General features: G+C 32.7%; 1 protein-coding gene across 2 annotated transcripts in view; it reads left to right on the forward strand.

Annotated features, from left to right (window-relative positions):
- The window catches only part of MIPOL1 (mirror-image polydactyly 1), a 317520-nt gene that overhangs the window by 67671 nt on the left and 226582 nt on the right, over window positions 1-23267 (forward strand). For both annotated transcript variants that reach the window (XM_043556024.1, XM_043556023.1), the window contains exons 4-7: window positions 1795-2014; window positions 3429-3564; window positions 4875-4980; window positions 23086-23215. In XM_043556024.1, coding sequence (XP_043411959.1) covers window positions 1795-2014; window positions 3429-3564; window positions 4875-4980; window positions 23086-23215 — 592 coding nt within the window. The remainder of the gene's footprint in view (window positions 1-1794; window positions 2015-3428; window positions 3565-4874; window positions 4981-23085; window positions 23216-23267) is intronic.

Here is a 23267-nt window from a genome sequence, read left to right on the forward strand (position 1 = left end):
GTTAGTGTTAGAAAGCATGGTTTATAGATACAGGTGTATTTTTTTATGTCCATTTATAAAATTCCTTAATTCAGATTTTGAGGGTTCCATTCTACTAACACCAGCTTCTCCTAGAAAAGTAGCCTGATAAACATCTGAAGCAAACCATGTAAGTGTTTTGAAATGTCAAAAACCAACAGGATAATTTTCAGATACCTAGAATTGTTAAAGTTTAAATAAAAACAGTATAATGTTTTACTGTTTAATGTTTCATAGATATCTTACAGCATATAATTATGATGACATAGTCTCCCTATTTGTTTCGTCAAAGTGAAATTGAGAGTAACTTACTAAAAACAAGTGATTTCTGATTTAGCTTCAGCTACCAACAAGATAATGCCCAGGACTTAGGGTTTATGACTAGCTAAACCTAGTTTCAGCATATCCACAAGCAAAGAATTTCTCCTTAAGAAATGGATACTTTGTGAGAAGTAGCTTATTTATAAGTACCCCTATTTTGTTATTTATTCTAAAACTACTCTCCTCTGCTTCTCTGCTTAAAAGGATTTTAAGTTTGGCAGGTTGGAAAAGGCATCATCAACAAGCAGGTGAGATTCACTTGCTTTTTAAAGTTCAAGAGTTATTGATACTGGAAATAATAAAGTATTTGTTACAATCAGTATTTGTGCCTGTTGGTCTGATTTACCAGTAAAAGAGTTTGTTTTATGTAGTTGCATGTGTGTCATTTTCTTCCAAAAATTTCACCATAGTATCAGATATACTATTCCTTTGAAATAGCTGTTATATACTAGTTACAGCTTAAGATAATTTTTATGGGATAGCCAGGCATTACAAAACAGATTTTCTTTTTTTTTTTTTTAATTTTAACGTTTATTTATTTTTGAGACAGAGAGAGACAGAGCATGAACAGGGGAGGGGCAGAGAGAGAGGGAGACACAGAATCTGAAACAGGCTCCAGGCTCTGAGCAGTCAGCACAGATCCCGACGCGGGGCTTGAACTCACGGGCCGTGAGATCATGACCTCAGCCGAAGTCGGATGCTTAACCGACCGAGCCACCCAGGGCTCCAGATTTTCTAATGTATAATATATATCTGATAAGATGGAAGTTAAAAATAATTTTTCTTATATTGTATTAATTTTAATATTATGATAATGATTACAAAAATAATAGCTAACATTTACCAATGTGCCTAACACTAGGCCAAGTACTTTGCATCAGTCAGCCCTTAAAGTAACTCAAGTAAAAGTGCTCTTATGTTCTCATCTTACAAACAAGAAACTTAGGCTTTGATGGGTTATGTAACCTGACGAAAGTTATGCACTAGGCAAAGCTGGAATTCTAGCCCAGGCAGTTGGATACCAGAGTTGCATGCACAGTATCACTTCTCTATAGTCATTTGTGTATCGCATCCTATTTTTTGAAATCTAGAAAAGAAATCTAGAAAACAGTGCCCCTAAATCTGTGTTTCTCAGTTTTGGTTGGATGCTGAAGTCATTTGGACACTCTGACACATTTTGATTTAATTAATACAAGATGTGGTCTGGGCTAAGGATTTCTAGAAACTCCTCAGGTTATTTCAACCTGAAGTGAAGGTTGTAAACCACTGCCCTAAATGCCCCCACCAGATGTGGAAAAACCACTGTACGTTCCTGATTACAATAGGAGTAAGACTAGTAAGTACATGTTTAAAGCTATGAGAGCACCTATTTCTACAAAAATATTCATTTCAATGATTTAATATGTAGCTATGGTATTTCACGTATCATTTGTTTTTGTTTTGTTTTAAATACAGAGATAGCCCATAGTTACCTTGAACAAGAGACTACAGGGAGAAATAAAAGTACAGAGCCAGATGAGCAACCAACTGTGAATTCTAAGGAAAGCATGCATCAGAAATCCAGTGAATTGGTTAATGAAGCCACCTATGAGGACACAGAACTGCCAGGGCAGAGATCAAGGAATTTTCCTTATCCAGGTGATGAGACAGCTGACTGCACTACTGAAAAATCCAAGTGAGTGCTGGCAGCCTTAGATTTAGAAAGTAAGACTGAGAGAACTCTTTCTTCCTCCCTCCCTCCCTGCCCCATTCGTCTCTCCCTTTTTTCTTTTTGGCTTCAGCTACATTGGACATATCATTAACTTATTAGAATTTGGGCTGTCTACCAGAGTTTTCTACTGTTTTCATTATGTTGATAGAATGGATGTAGATTGTTAAGTGAAAAAGCATAAGGTGAGTTTAAATGAAGGCCATGAGATTTTATTCCTTCTTGTTGAATATTATTTTCTGTGACCTTTCATTTTGGATCTGGAAATAACTGTTAAGTTGACATAAATGGGAAATTATTCATCAGAGTCAAAAAATGGCAACTGTAGGACAAAATAAGCCCAAAGATGTGTTTTGGCTTTGATTAGCGTGATTTTTTGTTTAAAGGAGTTTGATTACTTTTAGAAGGGCCTTGTACTTTCTCATTTGCCTTCCTTATTATTTTCCATTCTACAGCTTTTACCATTCACCTCACCTACTTATCCCATGACAGGATTTGAATTTGTGACCCCTGTGACTTTTACCTCTATGGGATTAAAGTACTTCCATAATTAGTCATATATTTTGAAAATACTGCAGAATTACTGCATAGGGGCATAGGGTTAGGGATGAATGAAGAGGTGGTAAACATTTTATAACCATGTGGGAAAAATAAATAGTAGAGACTGGTCTAAAGCCAGAGTATGAAATATCTTAATATAATTGCAACAGAAGGTATACATGGTAGGTAGAACTGCACTGACTGTCCCAGACCTCCCTGCTTAATTGCTTCTTAGAGACTCGAAGTTTACCTATGCTTACAAGTTTAATATAATGCCTTCAAAAAATAGTCCATCTCTTTCCCTTCCTTTTTACTACCTGCTGGCAAGTCGATACTGTCCTCAAAGAGCATACAAAATGTCAAAAAAATTATTTACCATTAAATGTTACAGGAATAGGTTTTTCAGTTTTGTTTTGAGTTTAATAACAAAAATATGATATTCTGTCAACCACACTGCAAAAAGTATGATTCTTTCCATTTTCAGAAAAGTGAGATATGTATCTAGAGTCCTGACCAAAAGTATAAATTGAATTATTCACATCCCCTAAAATCTGAATTCTTTACGTATACTTAACAATGAATTTCTATAGAAATGACTAAATGCTTTCCACACATTTAGTTCCCTCAGTTGATAGATTAACGGCTCTGTGACGTTGATATATTCATTCTTTTCCATCCATGTATTTTCTTAACAGTATATAACAAGAGAAATTTAAAACTAAGTAACTTTATATATTATTGTTAACATTAAATTGGTCTCCCTCATTTGAAGTGTAAAATTATAGATTCCGCATGGTAGAAATCATATATGTATATAGTTCAATAGTTTTTTTTCTTACAGCATTATGGAACATAGAGATCATGATTTGCATTGTGAGTGTACGATCCCTTGTCAAGTTACTTCAGACTTAGATAAAGAGAAGACAATAGCATTTCTTCTAAAAGAATTGGACATTCTCAGAGCAAGCAATAAAAAGGTACAATATAGAAAGTCTGATAATTGTACAGTGTGCTTTTAGCTGTTGACCTTATAAGTTTGCTTTGTTGCCCATCATAATTCAGTTTCATCATGTACTTTTAGCCTTTTGTGGTAGCTTTATGTTGTTGCCATACCATACCATACCATCAAAGTATGATTGTATTGAGAGATTGGCTATCAAAAGCAATTTCTTTACTTTCCTGCCTTGCTGGCCTGTGATATCACTTCTTTTTTCATAAATCTGTAGTACCCTGAGTAGGTACCTTAAAAAAAAAAAAGATTCATTCAAGTTTTAACGGTAGTAAAAGCTTACTTCAGTATTACAGAAAGTGAGAAATACAATGAATGATTTCATGTTACTTAACTTTTTTGTCTTAGCATCTGTGCCCTGTATTTCACCTCAATAACATATGTGATTAAATTTTGGCAATACCGTCACATTCCTTGTGTTATATACTGCTACATTTTGTCCAGTCCAGTTTGTCATGTCATGTGTCTTATCCTTACTGACTCTTTGTAGTTACATTTCTTTGCACATTTAATAATGTTATTAAATAATGTTTGTTTTCTATACCTTCTGTTTTTTTAACCTCTGCATACCTCTACATACTTTTCTGATTTTCATACTCTAGTTTTTGACCTAATCAAACTGAGGCATGCTGTTAGTAATGTTGATCATATCTGATGGAAAACAACACAAATGACAAACAATTGAGGGGTTCTGTATGAAAGTAGGAGATATGTTCAGTATTTTCATTTAGTAATTATTTATTACATGCCAGTTATAAATCAGGTGCCAGTGCCGATTTAAATGGGATATGATGGGATAGCATTCTCAAAGGAGATTTGTTTCACATATTAAGATTATTATCTTAATTAATTTTGTTTCAAAGTATTAGAATTACTAAGAGAAGCTGTAAAGCTGTTGTTTTTTTATTAGGGTAGTGCCTTCCAAGTCTTTTGCTTTAAGACAAAAGAACAGATCAGATTGCTTTTTGCAGTATTTTTAATAATTGTGTCATTCCCTCTTTAATTTCATTTGCCTATAAATACACAAGTGTATATCAAAATGTTTCTATAATTTCTCTATCGTTATAGGTAATTAATTATTACTTTAAAAATAGCTTAAAATGTTAAACATTATGGGATTTCTTCCCCCCCCCCCCCCACCCCGCTTGGACTTATGTATTTAGGCAGTTAAATGTAATAAGTAAGGGTTTAGAAAAAATAGCTTTTACTTTGGGATTAATTATATTTCTGTAAGAAATTTGTCGAATAAGAAACTATGTTTCTTTCAATGTGTTTTAGCTTCAAGAAAAACTGACTAAAGAAGATAAGGAACATAGAAAACTAAAGCTTAGGCTGGAACTCCAGGAGAAAGCAACAGAAGCTCATATTGCTGAGAAGACAGCAGGTATAGTAGACGAGTATTAAGAGAGTTATTATATGATGTGGCTCAGTGAATACTAGCATACTAGCTTATTTGCCAAAGGAGGGGAGGCTCTTTTTTTTTTTTTTTTTTTTTTTTTTTGGCTGCATAGAAAATAGGTGGCTTTAACATCCTGGTACTGGTATTAGTGAGAGCTTTACCTGTATTCATACTGATTTGGGCATTAAATGCATTGTTAACACCATGTCAATCCAATCACAAAAAGGTTGTTTGTTTTGTTGGAAGGGCCTGAACAAACAAGGGGAAATAATGATTACCAGTGCCTCTACCTTTCAACCAGCAGTTCAAATACCACTTATTGTTTTAGCTCCTTGAGAGGAAATACTTCTCTTTTGTGTGAGGATAGTCATATATTCATTGCCAATGGAAACCTACATTTGATTCAAAAAACTGTTTTGTGCAATTAATAAATTTTCATCTGATCATGTGGATGATGATGGAGATAATGTTTTCACTGAGAAGATTAAAATGAAAGGTTGCCAGAGTTTAAGATTATAAATGACTGCCTTAAATATGTTTTGGAGTCTATCTTTACTCACAGGTCTTTGTAAGGAAAAAATTTTTAAATATATTTGTGATATGTTACAGATAAGTTCAGATGATTCTCAATAGTTTGTGACTCTTTTGCTCACACTGTTTTATGTTAAGGAGAGAAATTTCATAGTATAATAGAAATTAACCTGCAGAGGCATTTTAGAGATTACTTATTTAACATTTTTATATCAATTAGAATGATTTTAAGAAATTATTTTGTGATTAGTTTGAGGCTATGTTAACCTGGTTGCATATATGAGAGAATTCTGGTTTTTTAGGTCAGAGACATTTACAGGTATAGCCTGTCTTTAAAATGTTATTATACAAAATAGAACTGAACATCACTATGAATATATAACGAAAATTACCATAAATAAATACTCCAACTAAAATAATAGATGGTTGTTTTTCTGTACTGTTAAACTACCATGAATGTTTTTTCTTTTTTAATAGAGAATGTGGGACTAATATATTTTAAGGAAAAAATAACCATATGTTAATAATGAATAATTCAAATAAAAACTTAGAACAATTTGGAAGTTTGTTGGCTTTTTATAATCATATATATGCTAACTACTAGGAAGATATTATAAGTACATTTGTTTAAAGGTGTTGTATAGCTTTGCATGTGTCTTTCAGGAGTAATTTGATAAGATTTAGGGCATTTTGATTTACTGAAAAGCATAAATTAATATGTTTGCATTGATCACTTATATCTTGGAGGTGAAATCTCATTAAGCAATATTATCTACTCTTAAAACTTTTGTATGATATAGCTAATCATATACTTCAAATATTTACTTATTTGTATATACTTAAGGCTTCCCTTTGACTAAACAGTACGAATCATGCATGCATACAATGGAAAGAATTTGATTGCTTTATGATTCTTGTTAATCAAATATTTCTCATTAATTATACAATATTATTTTAGTAAATGTTAAATATTTGAGATGTTTAGTATTTTTACAGCCTCCTAAATTGATGAGAATAGCAGTGCAATCTAGTTAGAAGAGATACATCCAACCACTTAGTTATAAAAATGACACAAAATGAAAATCCTCTGAAATTTTTTTAAAGTATAAATTTTCAGTGTGTATCTTTTTAATGCTTCAGTTCTATCTTATTAAAAAAGATTAAAGATATTTTACTTATGACATTAGAGAGAGTCATCATTGTGATATGTCAAAATTTAAAAAAAACACTGAATTGCTTAAGAAATCCATTGGCTTGAAACTGTAAGAAATTCATTAACTCTTGATAGACTTATTATTTTTTTCATATTTTCTCATACGTATGGTCTTTAGTAGCTTATTTGCTACCCAACTGGTATCAGGTGCAGTCAGAAAGCAAAACACAACAACAAAAACTGTGTCAGTACCTTAATAGATAAAGAGGAACATTATAGGAATATGATTACATGTGATAAATGTGTTCTTTAGTGTCATGTGAAAGGACAGATAACCCACATAACAACAGCAGAAAAAGTCCACACCAGTATTGATGTTTGTTTCTGTCATGGCTCATTTTTATATTCAAAATAAAAAGTGTATTTGGTAAAGTATATTATAACTATGACACATTTATGTATTATAGTGTACTTAAGCAAAGTATAATTGTTTAAAAAAATCAAGATATTCCACATTAAAAGAAATACATGCAAAAACATCTCAAGTAAACATTGAAAATTGCAAATAAGATATAAAAATATATGTTTATAGATTTTTCAAATGTTAGTTAAAATATGAAGTACTCTAAGGAAATAGCCATTTCCTTATAGTGCATGACATAAAGATTTATATTAAGGATATCCATACTAGTGTTAGTTATAATAGCCAGACATCAATCAGACAATAAGAGAATGGTTAAATAAGGTATGTGTATGCTGTGAGACATTATATGATAACTGAAAACCGTTGCTAAATATTTGGTGATATGAGAAAATCTTCATGATTTAATGTTAAGTGAAAAGTAGGGGGGAAACTGCATTTATAATATAATTTTGTTAAATCTATGTGTACACGTACATTATATGAAATGAGGCAAATTTATTTGTATTATTAATGGATATATTAATGTTTCAATTAATGGTTTTCTGCCTTTTCAAGTTTTATACAATGATCATGAATTAGATTTAGTATTTGTACTCGTATGATTATCTAATCATATTAGTATTACTGATATTAGTATTACTGATCACTAAGGAAGTGATTTTTTTAATAGTTACTTTCTGATCTTCAAATAATTCCTGTGATATGTTTGATACATAACGACCATGTGAACCAGTTTCATGAAATTTATATGACGGCTGTGATCAAATTTGCCATTTTACCTAAGCCATTTTTGTTTCAGATTTTCTCCTTATTTATTTGCGTGTCTTTGTGTGTTGTATAACTTACATATGTATTAGTCTATTTTGTCTTCCCACCTGATTAAATATAAGAATGAGAGTCTGGTACAGTCAAAAAACCACATGAAACAAAGGTGCCCAGTTCTTTGTGAGGCACATTGAAATAATGGGAAGACCAAAAGCCGTAGAATCAGACTGACCCAGGTGCAAATCACAGCTTTGATACTTATTAACACAACTGTGCGCCTTTGGGCAAGTTACTTATGAGCTTCTCCAGGTTTACCTTCTGCCGTGTAAAATGTGAATATTAACTAACTTACCAGATTATTTTAGGGATTATAGATAATGTACAAAAGCACCTAATATATAACTGGTACTCAGTAAGTTGTAGCTAATAGTAATATTTATTATTTTATCTCTATACAATTCTTAAATCTTTGATAATATCAGAAGTCATAAAGAGACTTTTGTTCTGTTTAGGTTTTAATTAAAAATACATCTTACTTAAATGTGAATCCAAAATAAAAGAATTGGGATACAAAAGATATGGGCTTTAATCTAATGTGTACCAATAATAAACCTTTATGTAGACTGTTAAAATAATATCAAGCTTATTTCCGTTACTTCCCTGTTGGTTTTTATATACTACAAATACTGTCATTCAAACTGACATGATTTCATGCAATTTTGAAACCCCATTGTGTCCTCTATTGTGATAAAATCTCAAATGGTTGACTCTCTTGTCTTCCCCTTCTTTTTTGACATCACCACCAATACTGTTTTTATTTGGCACTTTACAGGAGCTAAGCTAACTCTTTTAAAATTTAACCAAGAAGTATTTATTGAAGGGCCATTGTGTGCTAGGATTGTTTTAGGCACTGAATATACACCAGCGAAGAAGACAGATTTGGGATTTCAAACATTTCTTTTTGACTGTATTCACTTTTCACTCATAATACACTATAGTAGGGGTTAAATGTTCAGAGTTTGGAATCAGACCTTTGTTCTAATCTTTTTGCCACTTATCATGTATAAGTGACAGACTCACTAAGCTTTGATTAAAACTTATTTTATAGGTTGCTGTGACATTTAAGTGAGATAATGTGTATGAAGCGCTTAACCCATAAAAAGCACTCAGTAGATAAGATGAGGATGTTATCATCTTGTTTTCTCAAGATTCCTTGATTTAATAGAGGGTATATTCAAAATGTACTTGTAATATAAGTAAACTATCCCATAAGTATTTGTATATGCTTTTGTTTCACAAGGGATTGATATTCATTTCTTTTTTAAAAATAATTTATGAGGGTTTTTATTAGTTCATTTATCCCACAGTTTTCAATTTTCCTTTGATTTTAAGATTTAACTGTATTTAGGTAGCTTGGAAATAAGAAAATATTTTTTAAATCTTTTCATTAAAGAAAATAAAGGAAAAATACATAGTAAGTAGGTCTTAATTTTGCAAAAGCTGAAATGACTAGCTCATTCCATATGTGTTACGACTGCAAAAAATTTGTCTCATAGGAGCTATTTAAGACTTCTTACTGTGTTTTAACTCATTAAATTGTACATGTGGATAAGATTATTTGAACATTTTGACATATATGACCTTTAAATAGTAGGGGATATTTTAGAGAAGCGTAGCAGAAACATTGACTCTCTATTTTTTAGTTAAGTATTTCTTCTCAACTAAATAAAATGATGAAACCACAAACACTTCAAAATTTGTTTTACCTAAATTGAGTTTGACAGTGAGATGTAATATTATATGGCCTGTTGCAAACATTAATATACTCTTAGGTCCATGATGTAGTTACATTTAAAAAAATAACTTGTTCAATTAAACCTGTTTTCCCAAATAGGCTCAGTGGGCATTATGTAGAGTGTAATATCTCTTCATTTTTATTCCTGTATTATGCTTGCAGTATACAGATAATGTTCAAATTTTACACATAAAAATATTTCATTTTCTACATTGTTTTGTTTAAAATACATTTCTTTAAAAGCCTTATTTTTTTAATTTCTTAAACGCTCACTTGAGAGTCTCTGCTTTATATGTTAGTTATTTTTCTTTCTTGCATGTCATCCATTAAAGATTAGCTGTGGAAGGTTGGAGCATGGAGAGATTATGAATGACAGAACAACTCCTGTAGAATAATAATCAGTTTTTGGTATTTAATGCTGTTTGACTTTTGCAGACACATTTCTTATTAACCTTTGGTACAAAGAGAAATCCAGGTTCCTGATATCTCATGGAGAAGATGAATTTGAGATCCTCTTCCAATTAAACTGAAATAAGGCCAATATTGGGTTTTAGCCAAAAGAACTCCTTAGTTCCTAAGTCTTGTGTTTATAAATCTATCCATCCATCCATCCCTCCATCCATCCATCCATCTATCTTAGTTACTTTTTACATATAATTCATTACTTAGCTTGCTGTACTGAATCTGCAAGCATTTAATCTGCTTTTTTGCTTTACACATAGATTCTTTTCTCTGCACCCAAATTTAGACTGATATTTTGTAAATAAAAAAGATACATATATGTCAAGCTCTTATTACACGGAATTTTCATTTGTTTTTGGTAGGAAGGAGAGGACTTTAATTGTGATTGCCTAAAGTTCAGAACATAGAATCCCTGAAACTTACAACTTAAGTCTTCTATTCAGGTTAACGTGTAAATGTTCAAAGTATAGATCTGTAACTACCATTACAGCAAATACATTAAGACACCACAACTAATAAACATGAAAAAATACGAATTGTTGTATAATAGAAAATATTTACATTGTTCTCTTCAAAAGAGTATTTAATACTGTATACCATATCTCAGATGATATTGACCATCTAATGATTAAAAACAAGAGTGAGTTCTATATATCAGAAGAATAGAAAATAATATATTTACTTTTAAAAAGTAATACATGTTAGAATACTATTCTGTATAGACAGTGGTCATTACTAAAATGTGATAGCCTTTAATCTAACACTGAAATGCATTCACTGTATTACAATACAACATTATATATTTATATCTATATGATCTTTTAATTTGAAAGGAAAAAGGATTTCAAGTTTCAGATAAAAACAAAAAGGCCCATCTCTGTGAAATATAGCAGAAATATCGATAGGTAGAATGTTGATTATATTATTATCTTTGGCTGCAGAATCCTGTGAGTGTGAATCAGGATTAATTATGAGTGCCAAGTAAAATAATGTTTGAGGGTGGAGTATGGCCAATTTTGTAAGCTCTCTCCCTAGGAAAGTTGCAGTTTTTCTGGAAAAACAAACAAACCAACCAACAAAATAAATATTGAGTAAACAGAGAAACTGTTATGCATAATAATAATCAACAATTGAAATATTTAATTAAGTGTGCTACACTGTGAAATTTAGCATGGTGTCAAGTATTTGAGGACATGTCACAATTAGTTATTTAAAACAAAAATAACAGGGACACCTGGGGGGCTCAGTTGGCTAAGCATCCAACTTTGCTCAGGTCATGAATTTATGGTTCATGAGTTCGAGCCCTGCATCAGACTCTGTGCTCACAGCTCAGAGCCTGGAGCCTGCTTCAGATTCTATGTCTCCATCTCTCCTTGTCCCTCCCCAACTCGCATTGTCTCTGTCTCTGTCTCTGTCTCTGTGTCTCTCAAAAATAAATAAAATTTTTAAAAAATAAAACAAAAATAACAAAAAATTTTCAGAAAATGATTCTTAAGACTTTTTCCATATGTTTAATTAATTTTGAAGAGCAAATGATCTTGGAAAAACTTTAGATAGCAGTTATATTTTGTAGAATTTTCATATTGGCATTTATTAAAATTTAAAGTAGACATTCTATGCAGAAAGTAAGTTAAGTACCTCTTAAAATTGTACTTTAAAAGTGCATAAAATAATTGATACTGGTTTTAATACTTCTGGGATAAGCTTATCTCTTTCACATTAACAATTTTAGTTCTGTATTCAATGTTTTAATGTAAATAGCATATTCTTAGAAAGTGTTCTTATATACTGAGTTTTCTGTACTAAATACATGTATATAATAATTCAGAGTTTTCCAAAAAAATCCTTATTTTATAGTTTTGCTACTAAAACTCACTATTTGTGTGATTTTTAAAATTAATCTTTAGCAGTTGCTATACTGTTGATAAGTATAAATGTATTAGCAACTTTACAGAAGAAAATTTTAAAACATTAAGAGCTTAAGAAGCTGATTTTTAATGTAGTAACCATACTTCTAGGAATTTTGCTCAGTAATTAGCTATGTATATACATAGAGATTTATGTACAGAGATGTTCATTACAGTACTATTTATATGGTGAATAGTTGGGAACACTGTAAAATCTAATACTAGGAGCATCTTAGTCCTGTCAAATATGTCATCTCCAAATGATAAAATCCCATGTACTATTTCATATTTTTAAAGAATACTTAAGAATAGAGGAACATATTCTGTTTGAGTATACACACACAAAAAGTTATAAGACTATGGAAAATATTTCTGTCTGTATTTTTACAATGAACCTGTATTTTCATTATATTTATGAAATAATCATATAAAATGTTGACCATTCATATATAGTTCTGGAAAAACTTAATAGTCTGACCTGTAAAAGGAAGACTAGATGATCAAACTACTTGGAGTAGGTTGGTTAATTTTCTCTTGGTATAGGGGTTTACCATCTACACTTAAATTTCCAACAACCAATTTATACAAAGAGAGAGAAATCACAATTTTTAAGGAGATTAAAAGACATAGTAATGTTTTTGGTTCTACAATGTGGTGACTTCATAAAACACTATCATATTCATAAGGAATCCACTTAACAAGTAAAGCAATAACAGTAGATATGCAGACAATCTGAAATTCTTTTAAATATAATAAAGACCTGTCTTTTATAAAACTGTTATCTATATTTATTGCTTAGAATTTTGGAACATGAATTGCAATCATTGCTTATTTTACATGTTTCAAGTCCTGATGATTTCTTTTTCCCTCTCTTTAGTTCAGCCTTTTCTATTTATATAACTACCTTGAGGATATTAACAAATGGATTCTTTTTCTTGGTAAATGTCTATTCTCCAAATTATGTTATTTAGAGAATCATGATCCAGTGTTTAAACTAGCATGTTTTCCAACATACTGTCTCACTTCTATTGTGTTTTAAGAGTAGTATGAGATGTGTAGAATATGGGTTTGTCAATAGACTTGGGTTCTACTAAGAAAATATGTACTCTGTCTTGACTCAATAAACTCATACTTAGTATGGTTCAGCTTCTTCATATTTACTCTTGCCCATATTAGAAAACAATTAGCTTACTAAACAAATTTGAGTATTTGGTGTTGAGGGGGGGTGATCCTCTCTGAATCTTTCTTGAATTTGTCTAAGAATTATAGGATATTTGATAACCATGTTTAAAAATGGAGATATCCAAATATTATTGTAAACACCCAATGATTTGTTTTACCTACAATATAAGTATTTTACTTGGTTGGCTTACATAGTAGCTAATAATATTTGTTAATGTAATTTAACTGCTGTGAACCTTTACTGAACAAATATTGAAATTTATTCAAGTCAAAGAAAGAGAATCTCTAATGACTTTTGTTAAAGCTTCTATTTAATAGTTAAGGAGAAAAGTTTGTATGACATACGAGATGCAATTAACAGTAGATTTTACATTTAATAAAAAGAAAGAAGCATGCGTATTTGCTTTATTCATTCCATCATAATTTGCATTAGAGCTGTGGGTGTTTAATGAGCAAATTCCAACTAAAATGCTATATTGATTTTCTAGTGAACTTTGTAATAGTCATCTACCTTGGAAAAGCTCAGTGTTTACAATTAAGTTTTCTTTACTAAAAATGTTTGAGAGTTGCATATTGATCCTTTAAAAGTACTGAATTCTAGAAAGAATCAGGTTTTTCATAATCAAATTTCACATATAACCTAATGTTTAAAAATTAATTTTAGAAAAACTTAGCATTTACAAAATGTGTAATCAGATTTGTGTGTGTGTGTGTGTGTCTGTGTGTGTGTGTGTGTGTGTGTGTGTGTGTGTGTTTTAAGGCACTTTCAAACTTAACCTTAGAATATTCAAAAGGGAATCTGTTTTAAATATGCACATTATTTATATCTTTAGAGTTGATAGCATTATAGAGGGAAAGAAAAATGTTTTCTCTTGATCAACACAGGACCAAATAAGTGCTTAGTGTAAAACATTTAAGCATAGAGATAACTGTACTTATACTATTAAAGTCCTTGACATTGCTAGTCTTACCTTTTTCATTATTTTTGTACATAAAGTAGAACACAGCTTACATTAAATGTCACTTTATAAGGATCTCATCACATTTTACAGAAATAATAGGAAGCCTATTGACATTTAAAGTTTAGTAATTAGTATTTTAACCTTTTGATATGTCAGAATATTTCAGGGTATGACACACATGTTTATCTGTACTTAGATCACTATGTAGCATCATTTTGTCCATCCTATCTGACCTGCAAATTAGAAGTGTTTAAAAATTTCTTTTGTCACTGAAGTATAGTTGACACACATTATAACATTAGTTTCAGGTGAACAACATAGTGATTCACCACCTCTACATATTATGTTATGTTCACCACAAGTATAACTACCATCTATCACCATACAACACTGTTACATACCATTGACTACATCCTCTATGATGTACCTTCATTCTTATGATTTATTCATTCCATAACAGGAAGCCTCTGTCTCCCACTCCCCTTCACTCATTTTGCCTATCCCATTTTCTCCTCCTCAGGCAACCACCAATTTTTTCTCTATATTAGTGTTCTGTTTTTGGTTGGTTGGTTGGTTGGTTGGTTGGTTGGTTGGTTGGTTTTTTAAATTTTGTTTTGTTTTTAGATTCTACATGTAAGTGAAATCATATGACATTTGTTTTTCTGCCTTATTTCACTTAGCCTAATACCCTCTAGGTCAATCCATGTTGTTGCAAATGGCAAAATTTCATTCTTTTCATGGATGAATAATATTCCATCGTGTATGTATACCACATCTTTGTATCCATTCATCTATCAGTGGACACTTGGGTTGCTTCCACATCTTGTCTCTTTGTAAATAATGTTGCTGTAAACAGGAATGAAATTAAAGTGTTTTAATGTAAATGTTTAAAAATATCTTAGACTGTTGTAATATTTTATACAGACTATTACGTCATTATAGTGTGCAGTATACAATATAGTATGGATTCTAAACAATTTTTCTTTCAGTCTCATAACTTTTGAATGCCATCAAAAATATATACATATACGTATATATTTGTGTGTGTGTATACACACACACACACACACATATACATTATATAATTGGTCCAAATTAATTAAAATCATATTTTAAATATGTCTAGAAATGGAGCCACATTGTGAGTCTATGGATTGAAGGTAGTAATGGTAGGGATAGCATGGAACCAGTGTTTATTGAGTATCTACTTTATTTGGCCAAGAGCTTTCATATATTGTCTCACTTAATATTTCCCTAACAACCATAATGGTGGCATCATGTCCATTTTATGCACCTGTATTGTGACTAAAATAATGTAAGAAATATACAAAAATAGGTTGCTTAACGTTAGTGTGTTAACACATTGGATCTGAATCAAAGCCCATATTCTTCCTAGTATACCATGTTGCTTTCTGTAGGCTGTTGTGAGTATCCTTCCTGGAAGGAAATTACATACAATTACAAGGGGGAAGTAAAAACTCATTATTGTATACTACATTATGGGCAGAAGTTTTTTTCATCCCTTTTTGATTCTGATACAGGGTAGCAGAATAGTATACTACATAGAAAGCCACATAGCACTCATGATATTACCTTTAAAAGGAAAAAAAAAACAACTATGAAAATTGTGCTGAAGAGTACTGGTTCTTCCAAAAGCTATGTTCATAACAAGAATTTATATTTTATTTTATTTTATTTTATTTTATTTATTTTATTATTTTATTTTATTTATTTTATTTTATTTTATTTTATTTTATTTTATTTTATTTTATTTTATTTTATTTTATTTTATTTTATTTTATTTTATTTTATTTTATTTTATTTTTTTAGTTTACATCCAAGTTAGCATATATTGCAACAATGGTTTCAGGGGTAGATTCCTTAATGCCCCTTACCCATTTAGCCCATCCTCCCTCCCACAACCCCTCTCGAAACCTTCTGTTTGTTCTCCATATTTAAGAGTCTCTTGTGTTTTGTCTTCCTCCCTGTTTTTGTATTATTTTTGCTTCCCTTCCCTTGTGTTTATCTGTTCTGTGTCTTAAAGTCCTCATATGAGTGAAGTTATATGATATTTTTCTTGTTCTGACACTAATTTCACTTAGCATACTACCCTGTAGTTCCATCCACGTAGTTGCAAATGGCAAGATACACACACACACACACACACACACACACACACACACCACATCTTCTTTATCCATTCATCCATTGATGGATATTTGGGCTCTTTCCATACTTTGGCTATTGTTGATAGTGCTGCTATAAACATTGGGGTGCATGTGTCCCTTCAAAACAGCACACCTGTATCCCTTGGATAAATACATAGTAGTGCAATTGCTGGGTTGTAGGATAGTTCTATTTTTAATTTTTTTGAGGAACCTCCATACTGTTTTCCAGAGTGGCTGCACCACTTTGCATTCCCACCAGCAGTGCAAAAGAGATCCTCTTTCTCCGTCCGCATCCTTGCCAACATCTGTTGTTGCCTGAGTTGTTAATGTTAGCCATTCTGACAGGTGTGAGGTGGTATCTCTTTGTGGTTTTGACTTGTATTTCCCTGATGATGAATGATGTTGAGCATTTTTTCATGTGTCTGTTACCATCTGGATGTCTTCTTTGGAGAAGCATCTATTCATGTCTTTTGCCCATTTCTTCACTGGATTATTTGTCATAACAAGAATTTATTGACCTTATCTGTCAATTAACAGCATTTGATTCTATGCAAGTGGATATCCAGTTGTTCTACCACAATTTGTGATGTAGTTTGTTCATCTGCTGATAGAAATTTGTGTTGTTTCTAGTTTGGGGCTATTATAAATAAAGATGCCATGAATATTATGTGTAAGTCTTTGTATGGACATAGGCTTTAATTTCTCTTGGATGAGTACCTGTGAGTGGAATAGCTGAGTCTTATGGCAGGTGTATGTTTAACTTTTTAAGAAACCAACAAACTGTGATTGCACTGTCCTACATTCCCACCAGCAGTGAATGAGGATTCCAGTTGCTCTCTCCTCTTCCCAGTATCTTTAATCATACTTTCATTTCTGCCTTTGTAATAGGTATGCGGTGGTTATCTCATAGTTTTAATTTGCATTTCTCTAATGACTATAAAAGTCTTCAGCAACTTTTTTTGTTCTTATCTCTCATCAGTATGTCTGCTTTCATACAGTTTCTAAGTCGTTTGTACATTTTTTAAATTGGATTTTTTCCTTATTATTGAGGTTTGAGAGTTTTAAAAATTATTTCTGGATGCAAGTCTTTTATCAGATATATGCTTTGCAATTATTTTCTTCCATCTGTGACTTGTCTTTTAATTTTCTCATCAGTGTCTTTTGAAGAGCAGAGATTTTTAATTGAATTAGATTGAAGTCCAATTTATCAGTTTTTAAGAATAGATTATGTTTTGGTATTATAGTTAAGAAAGCTTTACCTACCTAAACTCACAGAAGTTTTTTTCCAGAACGTTTATAGTTTTAGGTTTTACATTCATCTTGTGGAATGAAAGGTTGTTTTACCTTTAAAAAAATTAATAAAAATTACTAAAATAACAAACTAAAAAAAGAAAAACAATATAATCATCTTAAGGCCACACTCTACCTTCTTATTTCAACTTCTGTATTCTAAATAAGTGTTATTTTTGCAGCTTATTTAGTGTCAGATTTACTTCATTTTTGTGCCTTTTATTGGTGATTTCATTGTTTCAAACAGCCCCTAAGCGTAGTCCTGAAATACAGTGTAGTGTTCCCTGAATATAAGAAGGCTGTGATAATATGTGTGTGTTAGATAAGTTTTGTTCAGGCAAGAGTTACAGTGCTGTTGACCATTAATTCAGTGTTATTAAATCAACGTATATGTTGAACAAGGTATCTTTAAACACACATAAAACAGGGTTATGTACCAGTTGGTTGACAAAAATATTGGTCAGTTTCAGTTAATTTTTTATCATTATGAGTCCTAATTTTGGTCCTTGTTCGCATGCCTTGGTAATGATAAATTTCACCATTTTGGAAGCTATTTTTGTATTCTTATAAAATATTTTTGAGCCTTGTTCTGACATATTACTTACATTTGCCGGAAACACATCTCTCCTTTTGGGTCATGTTTTAAAGATAGACTAGATGTTACCAGAGCAGAATTTAGTCTGTAGTTCATTAATCCCCGCTACTGAAGCAAGACCCTTCTGAGTACTCTATCCAGTACCTCATGAATCTTGAGGTTTTCCAGTCTGGCCGGTGGGAACAACAAGCCCTGTTCTGGCTTTATGTAGCCTAGGGCACTGTTGCCTCTAATCTTCTCAGGTTGTTCTTTCCCCTGCAGGGAGTGGTTTACTCACACTTGTGCACCCAGTACTCAACTGACTTTCTGAGGAAGACCTGCAGTTCTCCAAAATTTTCTTTCTTTGCAGCTGTTTTTTTCTCTAATAGGCTCTCCTGTGAATTCCAGCTGCTTTGGTTTCCCCACACTCTATCTCTGCCTCTCAAATTGTGGAATCAGCTGCGCTCCTCCTAGATTCTTCCCTTCCTGTACTATCTTCTGGAAATAGTTTCAGTGTATTAAGCTGGGCCAATCATAGGGCTCAACTCATTCTCCCCCACCCCCACCTCAGGTTACTGTTTGTTTGTTTTTTTCCTTATAGCCTTGAAAGCTGTCACCCCATATATTTTGTCCACTTTAAAAAGCTGTTTTAAGTGGAAGCACAAGTCTCTGTTGCTTAAAATTTAATCTTAACATATACTCCCAGAAATTTTATCATACATGCTAACTTTTTTCTACTCTTAATAGTTTTCTTTAAATCAGTTCAATTTTTTAACTACATAAATACATTATTTAAAAAAATTATTTAAGGGGTGCCTTGGTGGCTCGGTCGGTTGAGCGTCCGACTTTGGCTCAGGTCATGATCTCGTGGTCGTGAGTTCGAGCCCCATGTCGGGCTCTGTGCTGACAGCTTGGAGCCTGGAGCCTACTTCAGATTCTGTGTCTCCCTCTACTCTGCCCCTCTCCCACTCCTCTGTCTCTCTCTCTCTGTCAAAAATAAATAAACATTTAAAAAAATTTTATTTTAAATAAAAAAAAATTATTTAAGTTTATTTGTTTATTTTGAGAGAGAAAGCATGAGCAGGGTAGGAGAAGAGAGAGAATCCTAAGTAGGTCCCACACTGTCAGTGCAGAGCTCGACACAGGCCTTGAACTCATGAACCGTGAGACCGTGACTTGAGCTGAAATCAAGAGACTTGGATGCTTGACCAACTGAGCCACCCAGGCACCCTGATAAATATATTATTTTTAATGTAATCTTTCTTATTTAGTTTTAACATCTAAACATAAAAGCTCACCAGTAACTCCACAGTTTTATGAATCTCAGAAAGTATGAACAAACTGTATAACCAGCACCCAGATCAAGAAATCAAGTATTACCAGTATTCCAGAAGTGTTCCTCATCTTCCCTTTCAGTACTACCTCCAAAAGGTAATCATTTATTTTTGAGAGAGAGAGGAAGACAGAGTGTGAGCAGGGGAGGGGCAGAGAGAGGGAGACACAGAATCCGAAGTAGTCTCCAGGCTCTGAGCTGTTAGCACAGAGCCTGACATGGGGCTCGAATTCAGGGACCGTGAGATCATGACCCAGGCCCAAGTTGGATGCTTAACCGACTGAGCCACCCAGGTGCCCTCCAAAAGGTAATCATTAGCCTAAGTTTAATAACTAGGTCATTCTTTTGTGTTTTTGAACTTTAAATGAAATAATAGAAAGTTACTTTTCTTTTTTTTAAATTTTTGTTTCATTTATTCAATTTTTGAAAGACAAAGGGAGACCGAGCACGAGCAGAGGTGGGGCAAGAGAGGGAGACATAGGATCCGAAGCAGGCTCCAGACTCTGAGCTGTCAGCACAGAGCCTGATGTGGGGCTCGAACTCACAGACCGAGAGATCATGACCTGAGCTGAAGTCGGACACTTAACCTACTGAGCCACCCAGGTGCCCCAGAAAGTTACTTTTCTATGGCATCTGGCTCAACAGTGTGTTTGGGTAACTTAGAGAAATTCAAAATTTAATTAGACGTGAAATTAAATGCCACTAGGAGAAATTATAGGCCTAATGTGCCAGCTCTGTTTTTGTAATATACATTAAAATGATACATAACTTAAAAACATGTTTCACAACCTGTATTTTATATAATATTGTCCTAGAGGGAAATGGTGGTAGGTGAGGCTGGGAAGATAAGCCAGAATTATACTCTGGTTTTCCTTGAATGCCAGGCTGAGAACTTCTTTGCTTTGAAACCTGTGTAGCAGTAGTGAGAAGAGTAACCTGTTTATCATAAGGTTTTAAGATCATACTACTGATAGATTGAGAGATGGCTTTAGTGAGGTCACCTGTTCTATTTTTCTGTTCTCTAAAATTTATTCAGTACATGCTTTAATTCTTTGGTTCTATTATTTTACCCTTTTTGTTATGAATTGAATCCATTTTCTTTTTAATTTTATTAAGAACGCCGTAGTTCAGGATTTCATTACTTCCTATCTGGACTGTTACACATAATGTAAGATTGGGTCAGGGGACACATGCAACCCAAACTGCAACTTTCCACTGACCCCTGCATCTTCCTTTGTATGCTTATTAGTAGGAGTTTCCTTCTAAAGTACAGATCTGGAGCCCTGGGTGGTTCATTCAGTTGAATGTCCAACTCTTGATTTCAACTCAGGTCATGGTCCCAGGGTCTTGGGATCAGCCCTGCCTTAGGTTCCATGCTGAGCATGGAGCCTGCTTAGGATTCTCTCTCTCCACCCCCCTCCCCCACCCCATGCCCTCTTTCTCTCATTAATCAATAAATCATGCACAGATATGATCAAATTGTTCCCATTCTAGAGATCCTTTAGTGTAATATCTAAACTCTAGGATGGCACATATATTTACTTCTAGGCAGCTTAAACTTTCAGGGAATGGACGTTTTACATGGGTTATTCGTGTGAATTCTTGCTTCGACTATTCCTGTAGTCTCCTAACTGGTCTCTGTGTCTACACTTGCCCATGTCCAGACTATTTCTCACCTAGAAACCAGAACTCCACTACATAAATGTGATGCTTTCATTTCCCTGGTCAGAACACTCCAGTGGCTACCATCACAGTTTAGATGATATCTAAAATCCTTGCAATGGATTACAAGGCCCAGTGTGATCTTTCAGAACTCTCACTGTCTCTCACTGTGTTCCGGGTACATTGTCCTTGATGCCGTTACTGTAGTACTTTCAGGGCCTTTGTATTACTTTTTCTTCTGCTTAGTCTGCTTTCAAATATATACATATATAGCTTCTCTTCCTTTATTTACATGTGCTGAAATGTCATTTATTTGAAAGGCTCTTTTCTGGCCACCCTTTCTAAATTAGTTTATTCTTTTCCCATCTGCCAAATCACTCTTTTTCTCTCTCACACACCCTTATTTTCCTTCAAAGCCTTTACTACTATCTGTTTCTCTCTCTAAATCTATTTATTTTGGGGCCTTTTTTCTCTCTACTGTCTGTCTGTCTGTAATAGAATGTATACATCTCCAGAATGGTAATAACTCTTAGACCATTATAGTCATATTACTTAAAATTGGATGGATGACTGTCACAGGAATTTGATAATATTTGATGAAAGATTAAATGAATGTGAGTGAGTGAATGAATGGATGGATGAATGTATTTCTCTTCCCATAGGGTCACCTTCTTGGACATAGTTTTGACTTTAGCTTTGCCATTATATGTTCCATTTTATATTCTATTATGGAAAAGGTATAGGTGACTTATTCTCAGGGTTTGTTTCTTTTCTACCACTTATAATTTAAATAATACAAAAATAACTCTTGATTATGCATTAATCTATGACAAATGTTAGCAAAAACCAAATGCTTTGTGAACTAAAAGAATATTTCAAACATCTTTTCTAAGTTTATTTTGTGATTTGACAGTGTAAATAAAATTTGGTTTAGTGACCTAGGTATTTAAGCCCCTTTTTGTCTAACATTGCAGTGATATTTTAAAAGTTAAATAAGATTTCAGGTAGAAATTATGCTTGAGAAATGACAATTTCAGGTAACATCAAAGCTTCCTATATAGTGCTGCACAAATCTAGATGATGCTATTTGTATTATAATCTATATAAATGGTGCTCCCTGGAGATATGCAGTGCTAAAGAGCACAGCTCTGCCCCTGTTTGCTTTTCCTTGGTCCTATTTTCTTTGCTTTTCTTCCACTGTGCTACTGAGATAAGTATTATCCTGAGTTTGTTGATTATCATTTCCATGCTTGTTTTAATATTTTTACTAATTGTGTTTGTTCATAAATAATAGAGTGGTTTTGCCTTGCACCTCGCAATTTTTGCCACAATTTTATTTTTGAAATGTGTCTCTATGTCCATAGCTAATTGATTTTAAATGTTGTATCATATTCCATTTTAGTAATTTATTTATCCCTGCTCCTGTTATTGGACATTTGGGTTATTTCTAAGTTTTTGGTATAACATAATGCTACAATAAGCATTTTAATACATGTTTTCTTGTGCTCATGTGCAAGAATTTCTCTAGGCTGCATACCAAAGAGAAGAGTTCCAGGTTATAGGCTAGGCAAATCTTAAACTGTAATAAATATTGCCAAATTGCTCTTCAGATGGCTGTAGAAATATGTACACCTGTCTGCAGTATACATGTGAGTTACCTTTATTTCACAAGCTCCCAGTATTTGTTATTGTTTGACCTCTTTAATTTGTGTTTCTACAGGTAGGAAATATATCTCAATTTTACAGCAGCTTCTAAAAATAATGGTTTTTCAAGTGATTAATTGACTTAATTAGTAAAATAAAATTAATTTTGCTTTTTACTTTTGCTAAAAGTGGCATTTTTTATTTTCTCTAATTAATTATGGATTATATATTTTGGTAGCTCTGGTTGAAGAAGTGTATTTTGCACAGAGGGAACGTGATGAAGCTATTATGTCTCGACTGCAGTTAGCCAATGAGGAGAGAGATGAAGCAATTGCACGAGTGAAGCATATGGAAATGTCTCTAAAAGTGTATGTATACATTTGAAACTATTTGTGACTTTTGGAGCATTTATAAAATGCA

The sequence above is a fragment of the Prionailurus bengalensis genome, chromosome B3 (assembly GCF_016509475.1).
Source record: "Prionailurus bengalensis isolate Pbe53 chromosome B3, Fcat_Pben_1.1_paternal_pri, whole genome shotgun sequence".
Classification (NCBI taxonomy): Eukaryota; Metazoa; Chordata; class Mammalia; order Carnivora; family Felidae; genus Prionailurus; species Prionailurus bengalensis.